Source organism: Leucopleurus acutus (assembly GCF_964270905.1).
Source record: "Leucopleurus acutus genome assembly, chromosome: 3".
In the NCBI taxonomy this organism is placed as follows: domain Eukaryota; kingdom Metazoa; phylum Chordata; class Mammalia; order Artiodactyla; family Delphinidae; genus Leucopleurus; species Leucopleurus acutus.
This window is the reverse complement of record NC_139145.1, coordinates 7,294,696-7,311,769: the sequence shown is the minus strand read 5'-3', so window position 1 is coordinate 7,311,769 and position 17,074 is coordinate 7,294,696. Positions and strand designations below refer to the sequence as shown.

The window sequence follows — 17,074 nt, the reverse complement described above, 5'->3', positions numbered from 1 at the left end:
CTGGGTGCCGGGAGCCCCGGCGGGTGGGGGAGTCGGGTGGGCGGTGGCTGCAGCCTTCCCCGCAGAGGCGTGGCCCATAGGCGGCGACTGCGGTCACAGGGCTAGGGATCCCGGAAGGACCGGGGGCGGATTAGTTGCGGCCCATGAGGTTCCGCCCCATTTAAAGCTCGCTAGTGAGTAGCCCCGCCTCCTTGGGGGTGGAGCCTCTTCACACGCGTGCGCAGTGGATCGTAGAGCCGCCATGCCGGAGCCGCGCGGGTCGTCACCCCTGCGGGTGAACGCGGCGTTCGCCGCGCGGTACGGCCGCTACCGGGAGCGCGAGGAGCTGCAGCGGCGTGAGTGCGGGGCGCATGCGCGCTGGGCGCCGGCGCGTGCAGGGCGGTCGGGAAGTGGGGGTTGATCTGCTCCCCCAGCCTGAGCTGGGGGGGATCCCATCTGTGTCCCACAGTGAAAGATCGCTATGGGGATAGGGACAGCTGCGGCGACTCCAGCTCCGAGTCTGACTCCGGCGACGAGCGCGTGGTGAGCTTCCCCGCCTCCTTCCCGGACTTGCAGGAGGTGTCCAAGCCCCACACCGCATCCCGGCCCCGACTTATAGGAGGCGGCTAACCTCCAACCCCATCGCGCCGTACGGGAGCGTCCATCTCCCACCCCCTATTTCCATGAGGGACAGACAGCGCCCTTCCCATCCCCAGGGAGTGGGCAGATCTCCCCTACTTCCTCTCCCCTACCTCGGATCTACCTGCCCATCTTGATCTGTGAGGTGTGAACCCTCTGTCCACATTTTCGTCCCTAACAGTTTAACCGTTTCTCCGTGTCTGTCTCTGTCCCCAGAGTGGGGCATCCCTCTGCCACATGCGGCACCCAGCTTTTCCCCATATCAGCCCTGATCTTCCCAGCCTCACTGAGCAGTCCAGCCCTTCCTCTCTGTTCTGATGTGCCCTCTGCCCACTTGCCCCTAGGTTGTCCATCCCTTGCTGATACCAGAAAGTACCACCCACCCCCTTGCCTGCTACCTTCCTCTGTCTCATATCCCGTACCTATGTGTGGACCACCCCCAAGAGGGCCCCTCTCCTTCCTCCACCTAATTGACCACTCCCCCCAATTCAGATCCAGCCCTCCACCCCCACCTGCCTCTACCCAGCCGGATTCCCCCGCTTCCTTCCTCCTAACATATACTCCTCTATGCACACTAATTCCCACACACTCTCAGCCCACCTGCCCCTGTTGCTTATTGCCCCCATCACAGCCCCTTTCTGAAGTCTGTCCCCACCCCTTTTCCTGCCCTAGGAATTTGACACTCAGCAGGAGCGTGACTTTTACAGGACCCTCTCCTTACTGAAGAAGAAGGATCCGCGCATCTATCAGAAAGATGCCACCTTCTATCAGAGAACAGGTCTGGGGCTACTTCTACTGAGGCCCAGATTCCTCATTGCTTTATAGGCGGTTGTGACTGTTTTTGTTTTTTTTTTGGCGGTACGCGGGCCTCTCACTGTTGTGGCCCCTCCCGTTGCGGAGCACAGGCTCGGGACACGCAGGCTCAGCGGCCATGGCTCACGGCCCCAGCCGCTCCGCGGCATGTGGGATCTTCCCAGACCGGGGCACGAACCCGTGTCCCCTGCATCGGCAGGCGGACTCTCAACTACTGCGCCACCAGGGAAGCCCGGTTGTGACTGTTTAATGGATCTCCACACACATCAAAACTGATTAGCAAAGGGACTTCCCTGGCAGTCCAGTGGTTAAGACTCCATTCTTCTACTGCAGGGGGCACGGGTTCAATCCCTGGTGGGGGGAACTAAGATCCGGCATGCCACGCGGCAAGGCAAAAAAACCAAAACAAAAACACCGCTTAGCAGAGTGTCTTAGGTTGTCATTAATAACGGCTGTGCGCTTGGCCCTGTTCTGAGTGTGAATTATTCACTGAATGATCACTGCCAGGTACTTCCAGGTAGTAGCAAGTGTGATGCCTCTTTGATAGCTGGGAACTAGTGGGTCGGGGATTTGAAACCTCGGTCTGACTCTGGCCCAGCATAGTCTTACTCTCTGCCTGGGGGAGGAAGGGGTTTGTGGATGTGGGTGATGGCAGGTGTCTTCTGGTGTCCCCGCAGCATCGTCCTCAGACAGTAAGGAGGAGCCAGCAGCTAAAGAGAAACAAAAGAAGGTGCAGCCCATGTACCTGAAGGACTACGAGAGGAAGGTTATCTTGGAGAAGGGAGGGTAAGGAGAAAGCCTGACCCCTCTGCTCCCACCTTCCCAGGGCAGCTGGACACATCAGGCACTTAGGGGCAGGGGTGGGAAGAAGCCAGTGACTCACTAGAGTTGAGGGAACCCTGGAGAGCAGGAGCCTGCCTGCACCCCACTGCCCCCTCCACCAGCTGTTGCTCTTAACAGCCCCCTACCCCATGGGGACAGACAGGCCATGGGGAGTCTATTCTGAAGCCTTCTTCCTTCTTCACACAGCAAATATATTGATGAGGAGAATTCAGATGGGGAGGCCTCCAATCAGAGACTTCAGGTGAGTGGGGTGGAGGCTGGGTGGGGGGCTTGGGGGCGCTTGAAGCCTCAGGGCTGGGCCTGAGGCCCATGTCACTCTCTCTGCAGCAGACCTCATTGAAAAGTTATGTGGAAGAACAGAAACAGCTGAAGGAAAGGTGAGCCCTGGGGCTGGCTGAGTGGCCAGATGGAAAGGAGTTGAGGCTCTGAGGTTGGGCGGGCCTGGGTTCAAATCCAGCTCTGTCACTTAATGGCTGTGTGCCCTTGGGCACATCGCTTGCTAGCTCCGGGCCTCAGTTTCTGCATCTGTGACATGGGGTTGATCATGGGCTCTATGTCACAGCACAGCTCTGGGCTTGTCAGGACGAGCTCAGGGATTAGTAGACAGGGCTTGTCTTGGGGCAGCGGGCAGGGCCAGCACACCCATCCTGAGGCTTGTTCTCTCGCACGGGCAGCTTCCGGGCATTTGTGGAGGACAGTGAGGACGAGGACAGTGCCGGCGAAGGTAGCTCCGGGTTGCTGCAGAAACGTGCTAAAAGCAGAGAGGAGAAGGTGGGTACTGGGGCCCAGGTAGATGGGGGCTGGTGGCAGAGAGGGGGCCCCAGGGCTCCCACAGACCCTCAGCGCTGGCCTTCCCCCCAGGCCCAGGAGGATGCTGATTACATCGAGTGGCTGAAGGGGCAGAAGGAGATTCAGAACCCCGACACCCTGAAAGAACTGGTGAGTTCGCATTCATGGTCACTGACCCACTAAACTACCTGGTCTGCTTCCATCCAACCTTTCCCTGGAAACCGGCCCTTGAGACGGTAGCCAGGAGCACATTCTCTAAAGATGGGGTGTGTCCCTCTCTGGGCCTCGGCGTCTACATCTATAAGATGAGGATTAGCCCACCTACTTCCTAGGCTGGCTGTGAAGCTGCAGTCACCAAATCCACTGGGTGCCCGTATCTGTGCTCCTTCCCTGTCCCTGATCCGGGTCCTGTTACCCCCCCTTCACCCCTAGACTCACCTCAAGGAATATTGGAACAACCCAGAGCTAGATGAGGGGGAGCGCTTCCTGCGGGATTACATCCTCAACAAACGCTACGAGGAGGAAGGAGATGAGGAGGAAGAGGAGGAAGGAGAAGAAGGGTGAGTAGCCATGTCCCCCAGGGGCCTCGAGCCAGCACTGGCCAGAAAGGAAAAGGCACCAGGCGTTTACACTTTTTCACATAGATGGTAGCAGAGTTAGCCTTTTTCTTTTCTTTTCTTTTTCTTTTTCTTTCTTTTTTTTTTTTTTTGGCGGTACGCGGGCCTCTCACTGTTGTGGCCTCTCCTGTTGCGGAGCACAGGCTCCGGACGCGCAGGCTCAGTGGCCATGGCTCACGGGCCCAGCCGCTCCGCGGCATGTGACATCTTCCCGGACCAGGGCACGAACCCGTGTCCCGTGCATCGGCAGGCGGACTCTCAACCACTGCGCCACCAGGGAGAAGCCCTTTTCTTTTTCTTTTTGGCTGCGCTGTGTGGCATGCAGGATCTTAGTTCCCCAACCAGGGATTGAACCTGTGGCCCCTGCAGTGGAAGTGTGAGTCTTAACTACTGGACCACCAGGGAATTCCCCAGAGTTAGCCTTTCTTGAGGAAAAGCTGCAGAGTGTGGGCTCTGGAGCCAGGGGGCCCTGCCACTGGATTTCCGTGCCTCGGTTTTCCCATCTGTAAATGGGGGTAACGGTGGCACCCTAGCAGAGGGTTCTTGTGAGGATTAAATGAGTTAATATGCTGGTACACAGGAGTGCAGGAGCTCGGCTGACGCCCCCAGTCTCATCCCATCTCATCCCTCAGGGTCCCTGGCCCCCCGGTCCAGCTGGCCGTGGACGACTCCTCAGATGAGGGTGAGCTGTTTCTGAAGAAACAGGAGGACTTTGAGCACAAGTACAACTTCCGCTTCGAGGAGCCAGACTCTGCCTCGGTGGGTGGCCAGTGCCAGCTCCGGGGAGGACCTGGCCCGCAGGGTCCAGGCCGGGAGAGCCTGGAATCATCTCTGCTGCCCACAGGTCAAGACCTATCCTCGGAACATCACATCCTCCGTGCGCCAAAAGGACGAGCGCAGGAAGGATAGGAGGGAAGAGACGCGGGAGCGAAAGAGGAGGGTGAGTGTCTGTTGGGGCGGTGCGCTGTGAGGAGGCGGGGCCCAGCCTGCAGGGGCCAGTGGGGAGCCCATACCCTCCCTCTCCTGTGAACTGCCGCCTGCAGGAGAAAGCGAGGAAGCAGGAGGAACTCAAGCAGCTGAAGAACCTGAAGAGGAAGGAGATTCTGGCCAAGCTGGAGAGGCTGCGGCAGGTCACAGGCAACGAGACACTGGGCTTTGAGGAGCAGGACCTCGAGGACGACTTTGACCCCGCCCAGCACGACCAGCTCATGCAGGTGTGGCCCCAGAGCCCCAGCCCGGCTGTGCAGCTGAGTGCTCAGAGTGTGGCTCTGGAATCAGCAGTCCCTTCCTTGCTGTGTGGCCTCAGAAAAGTGACTTGACCTCTCTGACCCTGTGTCTCTGTCTATAAAGTGGGTCTAACTGCAGCATTTATGTCAGGGCTGTTGTAAAGATAGCCTGAGAGGAATACTAAATGTTAATTAACTTGGTAAATGCTCAAGGAACTGTGGGTCCTGGTATTTCCTTTAAACTCATTTATTGAGCCGTGAGTGTTTATTGTTGTATTTGGGGAAACACAGCTTCAGGCCACTGGAACAGGCGATGAGGGCTGGATGGGAGAGCAGTGGGGACCACGGGCACCGCAAAGCTGCCCCTGACTAAGCCTGGGAGGTCAAGGAAGGAGACTAAGGATGCATAGGTGGGCCAGGTGAAAACTGGAGTGGGTGGGTGCTGTGTGGTCAGCATTCAGCCTTCACTTTCTAGAAGCTTCTCAGTCCTGAGCTTCAGCTTCTCAATATTTGGCAGTAGTTTCTGTCTCTTGGGGAGCTTGTGAGAACACAGTGAGATGCAGCCCAGCGTCCAGCATGCAGTAGGTGCTTATAAACGGCACGGTTAGCAATATCTGCCTTTGCCAGCCAGTGGAACAGGGGGAAGAGAGCAGGGGGGGTCAAGGGGGCAAGATGAGCCAAAAGTGGGTGTGGAGGAGCCCAGACACACAGGGTTCCCCCGACATCAGGAGCTGAGGGGGGTGCTGCAAGGCCATTTAAGGTGCAGGAGTGCTGCCATCTGGGGGGAGTGGGCCCTGCTCACCCTCCCGGCCCCGACCCTGCAGAAGTGCTTCGGGGACAAGTACTACGGAACCATGGAGGAGGAGAAGCCACAGTTTGAGGAAGAGGAAGGACTTGAAGGTGAGGTCACCTGGGGCAGTGGGCTGGGGGCGGGGGCTGCTTGGCCTGACATGACCCCCCGGCCCATCCCTGCCTGCCTGTCCTCTGGAATCAGACGACTGGAACTGGGACATGTGGGCTGGGCCGGAGCAGAGTGGAGCTTGGAGCCAGCAGGAGCCGCACTGCGAGGACCCCGACTTCAATGTAGGTGCCCTGGGCGCGGGGATCTGGGGGTCCTCAGAGGGTCCCGAGGACCGCAAGGGCAGGCCTGACCTGCGCATCCCGGCAGATGGATGCCGACTATGACCCCAGCCAGCCTCAGAAGAAGCAGCGCAAGGCTCCTTCGTTGGGCAAGAAGAAGCGAAAGTCGCCCTTCGCCGTAGCCGTGGAGCAGGAGAAGCCTGTGTTTGACCCTGGTGAGGCCCGGGTGGGCGGCCATGGGCAGGCAGGGGCTCCACAGGGCCCGGCACACCCCGGCAGCCTGGCTCTGTCCCCGCTCAGGGGACAAGACATTCGAGGAGTACCTGGACGAGTATTACCAGCTGGACTACGAGGACATCATCGATGACCTGCCCTGTCGCTTCAAGTACCGCACGGTGGTGCCCTGCGACTTCGGGCTCAGCACCGAGGAGGTGGGACCCTGGGGGCACCCGCTAGGCAAGGGGGAGCCTGGAGCCATCTGTGCTGTGACGTGGCCTGTTTTTTCATCTTGAAAACAACAGGAATAATAGTGCTGATGACAGTACTAATAATATTACCTGCCTCCAAAGGTTTCTATGAGGCAGGGGCTCAGACAGTGCTTTGCCCACAGCAGGCCCCAATAAATATTAGTTTTAATTCTGTTACCGTATATCGGCAGCAGGGTGACCCTTAAGACTTGACACAGGTTCAAATCCTGGCTCAGCCGCTCACCAGCTGTATAACCTTGGACATGTGACTAGAGCCTCTGTGCCTGGGTTTCCCCGTCTGTAAAATGGGCCTCATAGCAGCCCCACCTCATGGATGTGGATGTGAAAAAAATATGCTTTGAACGTCACTTGCGCCTTAGCCCCAATGGCTACGGATGCTTGACAGTAAAACTAGACGATATTTATTGAGCTTATAACATCTGCATTCACTTCATCTTCCTGATGACCTTCCAGTAGGTTCTAAGGGGGTGCCCAACTCATAAGTGAGGAACCTGGGCCTCATCTGTAATTAGCAAACCCAGTCAGTGGCATGGAGACCCCTGCCCTGGTCTGAGGCTGCTGGGACCACAGTGCATAGGGTCAGGGCTCAAGGGCCCAAATTGTAATCTGAGAGTAGCCACTTCCTGGCCATGTGACTTGGGGCAAGGATCCCCTCTCTGAGCCTCAGTTTACCCATCTGATGCCCCCAACAACAAAAAAATCAATTAGCCTCTGCAGAAATCAGTTCTTTCTCACCATCATGACATTTCTGCTGGGTGGAACTGGCATTACCCTGCTTTGACCCATGAGGTGACTAAGGCTTAAGAGTCAGGGCCCCCTGGGGCTCACGAGCAGGACCCCACTCTCCCTGCCCTTGCAGATCCTCACTGCCGATGACAAGGAGCTGAACCGATGGTGCTCCCTGAAGAAGACCTGCATGTACAGGTGATGGGGTGGGTCTGGGCCAGGTGCCCCAGGGGGGAGGGGCGGGCAGGCTGAAGGCAAGCATGGGCAACTCCCAGAGCACCCTGCGGCCTGCAGGTCGGAGCAGGAGGAGCTGCAGGACCGGAGGGCGTACAGCCAGAAGGCCCAGAACGTATGGAAAAAGAGGCAGATCTTCAAGTCACTCTGCCCAGAGGAGTAAGTATTGCTGGTTGTAGGGGGTGGGTGGGCTTGGGAGCCTGCCAGGCCCAGGTTTGAGTCATGCTCTGTCAGCCATCTGTCACATGACCTTGGGAATGGGGTTTGCCTTCTCTGATACCTGGGTGTCAAGTCCTGGCTGGGCTGTAGCTGTGTGACGTTGGGCAAGTCACTTTCCCTCCCTGGGCCTGCTTCCTTATTTATAAAATGGGGATAAAGATGGCTCACTTCTTGTTGGGTTTTTCTTTTTTTTGCGAATTAAGTGAGTTAATTCACGCACAGTGCTTAAAACAGTAAGTTCTGGATAGGTATTAGCTCTTGTTATTATGCCTGTTATTTCCTGATCTATAAATGAGGAGTGATAAAAGCTCACGGAGTTGATGGAAAGCTAAAATGAGTTAATTTGTGTGAAGAGCTTAGTGCAGGCCCGGGCTCAACAATCAAAATTATCAGTGACACAATCCAGCCTCAGAGTTCAGTAGAAAAATCCCAGCTTGGTATTGCATTAGACCCACATTTGAGTCCCAGGCAGGCCCCTGAATTGTTTTTTTTTTTTAATTTTTGGCCGCGCCACGCGGCATGTGGGATCTCAGTTCCCCGACGAGGGACTGAACCCGTGCCCCCTGCAGTGGAGGCACGGAGTCTTAACCACTGGACTGCCAAGGAAGTCCAGGCCCCCGAATTCTGAACCTCTCCTTTTCACATCTGTAAAAATGGGGGATGGAAAGCCTAACTGTGACTGGCCTGGGCTGAGCCACGCCTTCCTCCTCCAGGACAGAGATGCCCACAGAAGCCACAGGGAAGCCACAGAGAGACAAAGCTGGCCCACAGGGGCAGCTGCTGGCACCCGATGGGGCCTGTGGGAAGTGGCCCCAGCCTGAGAGCCCCCCAGTACAGGAAGAGGCAGCCCCTGCGACAACCGCTGAGAAACCGGCCCCCCAGAGGCAGAGGAGGGGCAAGAAGGCACGTCTCCTGGGCCCCACAGTAACACTTGGTGGATGTGAGTTCAGCCGTCAGAGACTGCAGGCCTTTGGCCTCAACCCCAAACGGCTGCACTTCCGCCAGCTGGGCCGGCAACGGAGAAAGCGGCAGGGGCCTAAGAGCCACCCCTGAGCTCAAGGGAGCCTGCAGGGGCCTTGGGGCTCCTCCCCTTCAATCAAGCCCCCTCTTATCGACTGTATACACCCTCACATCTACCTGTGGGCAAGGGAGTCTTCCCATCTTAGAGATGTGAAAGCTGAGGCCTACTCAGTAAGCTTCCCCGGATGACTTGGAACCTCACCTCGAGACATACCCTGAGCCCCATCCCTCAAATGCTGGGCCCAGCCATAGCCAAGGTCAAGTCAAACAGCTTTATTAGCCCCCATTGGTCACAGCCCCTCCTCCCTCCCACCAGCCCTTGGCAGGATGGGGGCGTTGGGACCGGTGAGGGGCATGGACGGTCCAGTGCAAACTACAGTACTGAGTCAGGCCCTGAGTGGGTGCCCGGGGGCCCTCCCTCCCTGCCGGGTGAGGAGGGCCCAGCTGGTGGGAGGCAGGTGTGTGGGCTCTGTTCCTGGCTGAATGGCCGCGGCCCGGAGGCTTCCTGGACTGCTCTCAGCTGCACTTGTCAGGGAGGGGAGTTCAAGCTCCCACACCCAGAGTGACATAAATAAAAAAATAAATAGGGTCGTGTCTTCTCCCTCATCCCCTCCCTTTATAAAAACACAAAGTCGTCAGAGCTTGGGCGTTTTGCCTTGAGGAGCCGGCCTGTGCGAGGGAGCCGCAGTGTGGGTTGGGAGGGCTGGGAGCAGAGGTCGTCCAGGCTGTGGTCCTGAGCATGGCCCTCAACCAGGGTGAACATGGGGTATCGCTCTGTGGCTGAGGAGGAGCTGAGGAGCTGGTGGGAGGAGAGAGAAGAGCTCAGCCCCCAAGCCATGTTAATTATCCTAGTAGGTGTAATTATCTTAACAGGTATATTTATCAGGTGCTTCCTGAACTCAACTGCCATCCCTCCAGGGCAGTGATGCAGGCCAGCCAATCAGCACCTTCTGTGCCCTGGCTATAGTGATTGGCTCAGTGATGAGCACATGGCAGGGTCCTACCACTTGACCCCCTGGAAGCAGCTGTCCACTTAAATTTTTCATTTCATGCCTCTTTTTGCTCTAATTAGAGCTGGGCTTTTGCAGCTTGTGGTCAGGATAATAATCTTAACAACATAGCCTGGACGTGGCCTTGCCAGGTCTGCTGGCCTCAAAGCCTCGGTTCCTCTTCTACCCTTGCCCTGCCCTTTGCCTCCCACCCTCCAGCATGCCTTGCTCACCCTGGTCAGCTCTGAGCAGAGCGTCTCAAACTCCTTCCTGTCTCCAGCATAGAACCCCACAGTACAGCTCGGGTCCATCTTGGCAAAGGCCATCTTGCGGGGTGAGGTGCAATGGAAGGACTGGGGCAGACAAACAAGGGAGGCTCGGGGGGGAACCCTCCACAGGCCTCCAACCCCACCCTGGGGATCCCAGCTCACCTCTAGGGGGAAGTCAGCCTGGCTGACATCCACAGTGGGCTGGCAGTAGTGAGGGTCCAGGTAGAGGAGGAAGTCATCTGCAGGGGAGGAAGCGTGAGCAGGGGTGGAAGAGGGTAAGGTGGGATGGGATGAAGCAGGGTGGGGTGGGCCTACCCTGATAGCCAATGAAGTACAGCGAGTGGCGTGGCTTGCCCCCCATGATGCCAAGGCACAGCTCTGAACGCAGGAGCTCCTGCAGGGAAGAAAGTGGGTGAAGGTAAGGACCCACAGCAGGTGCTGTCAGTGAGCATTGTAAGCACTGTCAACAAATGCATAGCAAAGGCCCAATGTGTGCAAACCCAAGCCTGTGCTGGGCCCTGGTGGGTAGCAGTGACCAAGATAGACAACACCCTGCCCTTATGCAGCTGATGTTCTAGTGCGGGAGAACAAGGAACAAGATGAGCAAGTCACGTCACGTGTCACAAGGTGGTAACACTGGAGAAAGAATAAAGGCGGGAAGAAGGCTTTGCAATTTTAAACAGGGGAATCGGGAAAAGGCCTCACTGAGAGATGACGTTTTAGCAAAGAGTTAAGAGAGTTAAGAGTGCATCTTGGGGTACGTATAGCTGATTCACTTTGTTATAGACCAGAAACTAACACCATTGTAAAGCAATTATACTCCAATAAAGATGTTAAAAAAAAAAAGTGCATCTTGGGAAAGAGTGCTCCAAGTGATGGGAACAGCAAGTGCAAAGGCTCTGAGGCAGGTGTCTTCTGAGAACAGTGAAGAGGCCTGTGTGGCTGGAGCAGAATGAAGTGAGTTGGAGAGTGTGGGCAGATGGTACAGGGCCCTGTGGGCTGTGGAGGGATCTTTGGCCTTTATTCCGGGTATAAACACATCAGGGTCTTTCCAGCCTTGCTGTTCCTTTTGCCCGGAACACTCCTCCTCTGGCTTCTCTCTTGCTTCTGGCTAGAGAGGGGCTTTCCTAGGCTGTGCAGCCACCTGCATCTGCCCCTCATCGTGTTAATTTTGGTTCCTTTAGAGTCCGAGTTGTAACACCACAGCTGTCAATTTGGTTCCACATACACTGCCTGTTATTCCCCCATTAGAACGTCTGTTCCCAGAGGGCATCAGTTGTTGCCTGTTCACCTCTGAATCCCCAGCAGCTGGGACAGTTCTTGGCACATAACTGGCGCTCCGTAACTACTGGATAAACCGATGAAGAGATGAAGGAAGCATAAACACCTAACCCAAGCTGAAAAAGTCTGTGGGGCTCCTGGGGGGAGGCATGGTAGAATCTGGTAGAACCTACCTTCATGCAGGGCACGTACACAGGGTTGAGAGTCTCACCACCCAGCCGCACTGGCACCAGGATGACCACGGATTTCCACTCAGCTGTGGGGTCTGGCCTGGCCACCAGGCGTGCCACATCCGCCTTGTACACTGGAAAGACAGGGCAGCAGGTCACATTCTCTCCGGCCCTTCAAGCCTCAGAGTATGGTCCTCCATCCTCAGGGGACCAACCCTGCCTGAGCAACCTCTTGGGATGACACTCCTGTCATCGGCAGAAAAACACCTTTCCCGTGTCCCCCCACCCCAAGCTCCCTCAGACAATCCCAGGGCCTCCAGGCAGGTGTGGACATCCCCATTTTACAGAGAGGGCAACTGACGTCCTGAGACTGAGACAAACAGTGTAAAGCTAGGGGGAGTTGGAGAGCCCTCCCCGCAGCCCAGAGTGCCTCTAGTCCTCCCCGGCTCGGCGCCTGGGTTTCTAAGATGGAAATGGGAGCGCTGAGCAATCCGCCAGTCAGCTGAAAGTTCCTGTGTGTCCCTCCTCAAGTCCCGTCTGCTGGTTTCTCCTCTCCCGCCTCCTCCCTTGTGGCTATGTGAGCCCCCTCCTGGCTCCCAGAAAAGTGCATTCAACCCTTTCCGGAGGCAGCTGCTACGGTCTGAATGCTTGTACCCCCTCTAAATTCTTATGTTGAAATCTTACCCCACAAGGTGATGGAATTAGGAAGTGGGGCCTTTGGGAGGGGATTAGGTCAGGAGTGAAATCACTGCCCTTATAAAAGGGACCCCAGAGAGCTCGCTTGCCCCTTTTGCTACCTGAAGACACAGCAAAATGAACCAGGAAGTGGGCTCCCAACAGACACGAAAACTGCCAGTGCCTTGTTCTTGGACTTCCCAGCCTCCAGAATTATGAAAAATAAATTCCTGTTGTTCACAAACCACCCAGTCTATGGTTTTCTGTGTGCTGTTTTGGTTTTTTGGCCATGCCGCGCAGCTTGTGGGATATTAGTCCCTGACCGGGGATCGACCAGGGCCCCGGCAGTGAAAGCGCCGAGTCCTAACCACTGGACCGCCAGGGAAGTCCCTGGTCTATGGTATTTTTGTTACAGCAGCCCTAACAGACTAAGACAAAGGCTCTCCTGAACTGTTTTCGAGGGAATAATAACAAGAATAGCTAAGATTTAGTGAATACTTACTAAGTGAGAAGCACCATCCTAAGGGTTTTACTTTTATCACTGACTCACTTAATCCTCATGACAACCCTGTGAGGCAGAGACCCAACTTTCGTACATGTTGGACCTGTTTACACAGTAAGAGCGAGTTGGACCTGCGAGAGGAATTCCTTATGTCTTTTATTCTATCACTCAGGGAGAAGCCCCTGAAGTCTCCTCTCCTGGTTCCAGAGGGAGGGAAGGAATCCTGAGCACCCACCCCAGTGTGGGCCTCGAATCCTTTCCAAGGGTCCCTCTGCCGCAGAACTTGTTTCAGCATCTGAGGAATGTGGGTCCTAAGAGGCAGCTGAGGTAGTGACTGGCTCAGGGTGAGAACCCTGTGACCTTGGCTCCCAGCCCCTTACCTGTGCAGTCCTGAGAAACGTACACCACCAGGCGGGTGACCTCTGAGCAGCTCTCCACAGCTTTCCTGGGGATGGGAGGAAAGGCCTGAGCTCCTGGGGGTACCCAGTAGCTCCCGCGTCCCCTGCAGCAGCCCTCACCTGAGTATGTGCGCCACCAGGGACGGCCCATACCAGTCACCCGCCTTCTTGCCCGAGCTCTGCCCAAGCTTCACCAGCTGGTGTAGGCCGAAGGGGGCCCGGGGATGGTCAGCGAACCAGGATACAATCTGCCGGTGCCGGCGCTCCTGCTCCGGCTCAGGGGCAGCCTGGGCCCAGCGCGGAGGCATCCAGTGGGCAGGCCCACGGTACCGGTTGGGAGAGGCCAACCTCGATGGCTCAGGGGGACCCAGGCCCGCGCCCAGGGACCACGTCCAATCTGGTAGGGATGGAGTTAAGAGTCAAATGGCGATGGTGTAGGGGGGTGGGGCACAGTTCCCACTATCCATGATTTACACACAACTCTACTGCTCCAGAGATGCCGTGTTTAACTACAATTTTCACATTCCTTCAACTTATTTTCTAAACAACTCTCACTCCCCGCCCCCCCACAAGCTTACTTTACACACAATTCTAACACGACTTTAAACTCTTTGTTTACAAACAGTTCTAACACTGCTGACCTGTGGTGGGCGCTACGCTCCTACTGTGCCCTTCCCCCTCCACCGCTCACCTCTGGGCAGGAAGTGCAGCAGCAGCCCCTGAGCTAGCATCATCTGCCCACTCCGTAACATGCATCCCCAGCCACAGTCGGAGGTCAGGCAGCCCCCGGCGAGAGGTGGGAAGTCCCGGCGGTATGTAAACCATAGGCGAGATACAAAGTCCCGCTGGAAACGCTGGATGTCACCTACAAGAGCAGGCTTGTCAGTTGCCACCAGAAACACCCCTGCGGGACTCCTCCAACCCTAGCCAGGGGCCACCAGCTCACCCTCGCCCTCGAAGCGGTAGCGGCGGCCACAGAGATGGACGCTAGAGATCTTGCTAAAGCTGGTCCGGCTTTTGACTGCCCAACCTGGGGAGACATGGGGCAGTGTCCAGCAAGATGAAGCACTTGCTTGGCAGACACGCAACCTAACAGGGCAGCAACAGCGCTTAAATTCTCCCATCTGTGTGATGGGGATATCCTAGTTCCTATCTCAGGGAAGGCTCTGGGGAATCCGTGCTACACTTCTCCTGGATGGAGGCGGAGCCCCTAGTAACAGCCACATGCATGTCTGCCGTTAATTCGGGATGAATCAAAGCACGTCTGATTACGGTACCCATTTTACAGAGGAGGAAAATGGAGGCACACGGAAACAGAAAACCTTGCTCAAGGTCACACGGGGAATCGACTGAGGCGTGTAAACACATTCCCCTTTGGACCTGCCAGCCAGCGGCCCGCTCTGGGCAGGGCAGGGCGGGGGACCTACCCACAGGTGACTCACGGGAGGGGAACAAAGGGTGGAATACTTGACAGGCGCAGGGTCTGGTTCTCCTTGACTCCCACCGACCTCCAAGTCCCCAGCCCGCCTGAATCCTCAGCTCGCTCCCACCTCAGAACCCAACCCCGGGGCCCGCCCCCTCCTCACCGTACTTGACGTTGTTCCAGGCTGTCAGGAACTTCGCTTTAAACTTGTCCACTTCGTCCGGCTCCCCCGGGCCGGTCCCGGACGACGCAAGAGCGGGGCCGCTGGCTCCGGAGGGCCCCAGGCCGTTGGGGTCCGGGGTTCGGGGGCGCCGTGGCCTGCGGCCCTCGGGGCTGCGCGCGTCCTCCTGGCTGCCGCTCCGGTACTGAGCTGCGGCCGGCGACACGGAGTTCATGGGCGCGCCGGGAGGGCTGACCGAGGGCCCCAGGGGCCGCGCTCGAGCGCCCCAGGGGCCAGGACGCGGCCAGGACGCGGGCGCCCAGGAAGGCGCTAGTGGGCCCCCGGCACGGCGACCAGGCCCCCGGGCCCTGTGCGGGACGGTGTCACCGCCGCCGCCGCCGCCATTTTAGCGGCCCTGGCCCCGGGAGGGAGGCGGGCGTGACACAGCCGGACGCCCCGCCCAAGCCCGGCCTCCAGCCTGGGTCCCCAGCCCCAGTCCCGTGTGGCTGCGCTGTGACCTCCTGACTCCGCGCCTCCCTGCGGCGCCCCGCGACCCCCTCCACCGCCCGCCTTATCGCAGAGCCAGGCGCGGCCGAGCCCCTGGAGGTCCTTATCGGAGGCCCCAGAGCCGGGAAGCCCCGCGCCAGGCCCCGCCCCTCGCCGGTTCCGGCCCCGCCCCTCCCGGCCCCGCCCCCTCCGTGCGCTGGGGGACTGACCCCGCCAGGCGGGACCCCTACGCGGTTTGCACCTGACCACGTCCGCCAGAGGATCAGAGCGCTGCTCTGCGGGCTGCGCACCCAAGACCCGCCTCGGTCGGGGGCCCAACCTGTGCGTGACACCCACTCCCCCAAACTCCCCCTTCAAGCCATACCCCTACGTGCTTTAGTTTCCCCAGGAGCAGAAGGGCTCAAATACACGCAACAACATAAACGAATCTTCCTAATTTTGCTGAGGGAAAGAAGCCAGACAAAAAAGAAGAGTATATACTCGCTGGTCCCATTTATTTAAACTCTAGAAAATGCAACCTCGTCTATAGCCATAGAAAGCAGATCAGTGGTTGCCTGGGGGTCGGGGGGGAGAGGTGGGAGCGAGGGATAAAAAAGGGCTGAGGATGTGTTTAGTATCTTGATTGTGGTGATGGTTTCCAGCATGTGAAAGCTCAACGGATTGTACACATTAAAAGTGTGTGGTGTGTTGTATGTCAGTTATACCTCAAGAAAGCTGTAAAAATTTTTCAGTGCATCTAACTCAGGGGAATGTTAGGAGGACGAGCTGAGTTCATTCTGGTAAAGCGCTTAGCGAGGCATTTGAGGCATAGTTAGGGCTCAGAGAAAGCCAATCATGACCTCAAAGGCAGGATGAGTGCCCTGGGAACCACAGAGAGGGTGCCCTCTAGTGGCCAGCCCACCTGATTGTCTGAGTCAGCTTGGACTGCTATAACATTAGTGCATGGTGAGGGCCCTATTCCTAGCGAAGTCCTCACATGGCCTTTCCTTGGTGCATTATACAGAGAGAGAGATATCTCGTGTCTCTTCCCTCTTTTTAATCCCATTAGGGGGGCTCCACCCTCATATCCTCATCTAAACCTAATCACCTCCCAAAGGCCCCTCCTCCTAATACCATCACACTAGGGGGTTGGATTTTGACCTGTGAATTTTTGGGGGGGACACAAATGTTCAGACCACAGCACTGATCTTATATTTACATGTATAATTTTTATGTTTATCACCTCTGTCCCCACCACGTCACTAGAGCAGGCATCTCTGTCCATCTTGGTCACTGCTGCCTCCACAACACTCAACGTGGGGCCTGGCATATGGTAGTTGTCAAACAACTTGTGGAGTGGAAGGAGAGCTGATAGCTTCACAGGGGACAGATGGACTGGGGTGGCCCCAGGTGACCCCTTCTGTTTGATTTGCTGGCTGAACCCCGCCCCAACCATGGTCACAGCTGTTGACTGAAACCCCCCGCCTTGGTCAGGCAGGACGCTAACCACTTGCATGAGTTGTCTCACAACAGGAGCTCCCAATAAAGAATATGGTGTTGCCGCCGAAACTAACTGGGAGAATTTGGGAGGGGCCAAAAGGAGGGAGGAGATGCCAGCCCATAATATTGTCCTACAGACCTCCCAGGATCCTTCGCGCTAGGGTCCGTCTTGGCTGAGAGAGGCACGCGCCACCAGAAAGGACCCTGAGTCAGACTATATATGGGCCAAGCAAGATGACTGGCCAGAGACAACCCGGAAACTAACTCCATTACCATAAAACCTAAGACTGCGAGCCACGTGGCAGAGCAGTTCTCCTGGGTTCCCTTACCGTGCTGCTCTCCACCCGGCGCCCCTTTCCAATAAAGTCTTTTGCTTTGTCAGTACGTGTGTCCCTAGGACAATTCATTTCCGTGTTAGACAAGAGCCCACTCTCAGGCACTGGAAGGGGTCCCCCTTCCTGCAACAGTTCCTTCCTGGAGGAGGGCAGTGATTCACAGTGTGACCTTCAATTTCTTCCCTTCACTCGCCTTCCATACAAGTACAGCCA

At 57.0% G+C, this 17,074-nt stretch overlaps 2 protein-coding genes across 3 annotated transcripts; one reads left to right on the top strand and one right to left on the bottom strand.

Annotated features, from left to right (window-relative positions):
- The first annotated feature begins 238 nt into the window (after positions 1-238).
- KRI1 (KRI1 homolog) lies at positions 239-8,708 on the top strand. 2 transcript variants are annotated; one of them, XM_082837062.1, is made up of 19 exons: positions 239-335; positions 449-522; positions 1,291-1,396; positions 2,109-2,217; positions 2,461-2,515; positions 2,605-2,651; positions 2,949-3,045; positions 3,136-3,213; positions 3,496-3,623; positions 4,313-4,439; positions 4,525-4,620; positions 4,724-4,894; positions 5,731-5,806; positions 5,901-5,989; positions 6,075-6,201; positions 6,287-6,417; positions 7,334-7,398; positions 7,495-7,593; positions 8,367-8,708. In XM_082837062.1, the coding sequence occupies exons 1-19, from the start codon at positions 242-244 to the stop codon at positions 8,704-8,706; spliced, it is 2,109 nt and encodes a 702-aa protein (XP_082693188.1). In that variant the 5' UTR covers positions 239-241; the 3' UTR covers positions 8,707-8,708. The 2 variants fall into 2 exon arrangements, with proteins under 2 accessions (XP_082693188.1, XP_082693187.1); XM_082837061.1 differs by having other exon boundaries at positions 2,602-2,651.
- Positions 8,709-9,289: 581 nt separating this feature from the next.
- On the bottom strand, positions 9,290-14,902 carry ATG4D (autophagy related 4D cysteine peptidase; the record flags this gene model as incomplete). The annotated part of the gene is made up of 10 exons (XM_082837147.1): positions 14,544-14,902; positions 13,904-13,987; positions 13,649-13,822; positions 13,078-13,354; positions 12,940-13,004; positions 11,386-11,516; positions 10,247-10,325; positions 10,094-10,170; positions 9,896-10,015; positions 9,290-9,472 (listed from the first exon to the last, which is right to left on the bottom strand). The coding sequence occupies exons 1-10, from the start codon at positions 14,773-14,775 to the stop codon at positions 9,290-9,292; spliced, it is 1,422 nt and encodes a 473-aa protein (XP_082693273.1). The 5' UTR covers positions 14,776-14,902.
- Positions 14,903-17,074: the final 2,172 nt, after the last annotated feature.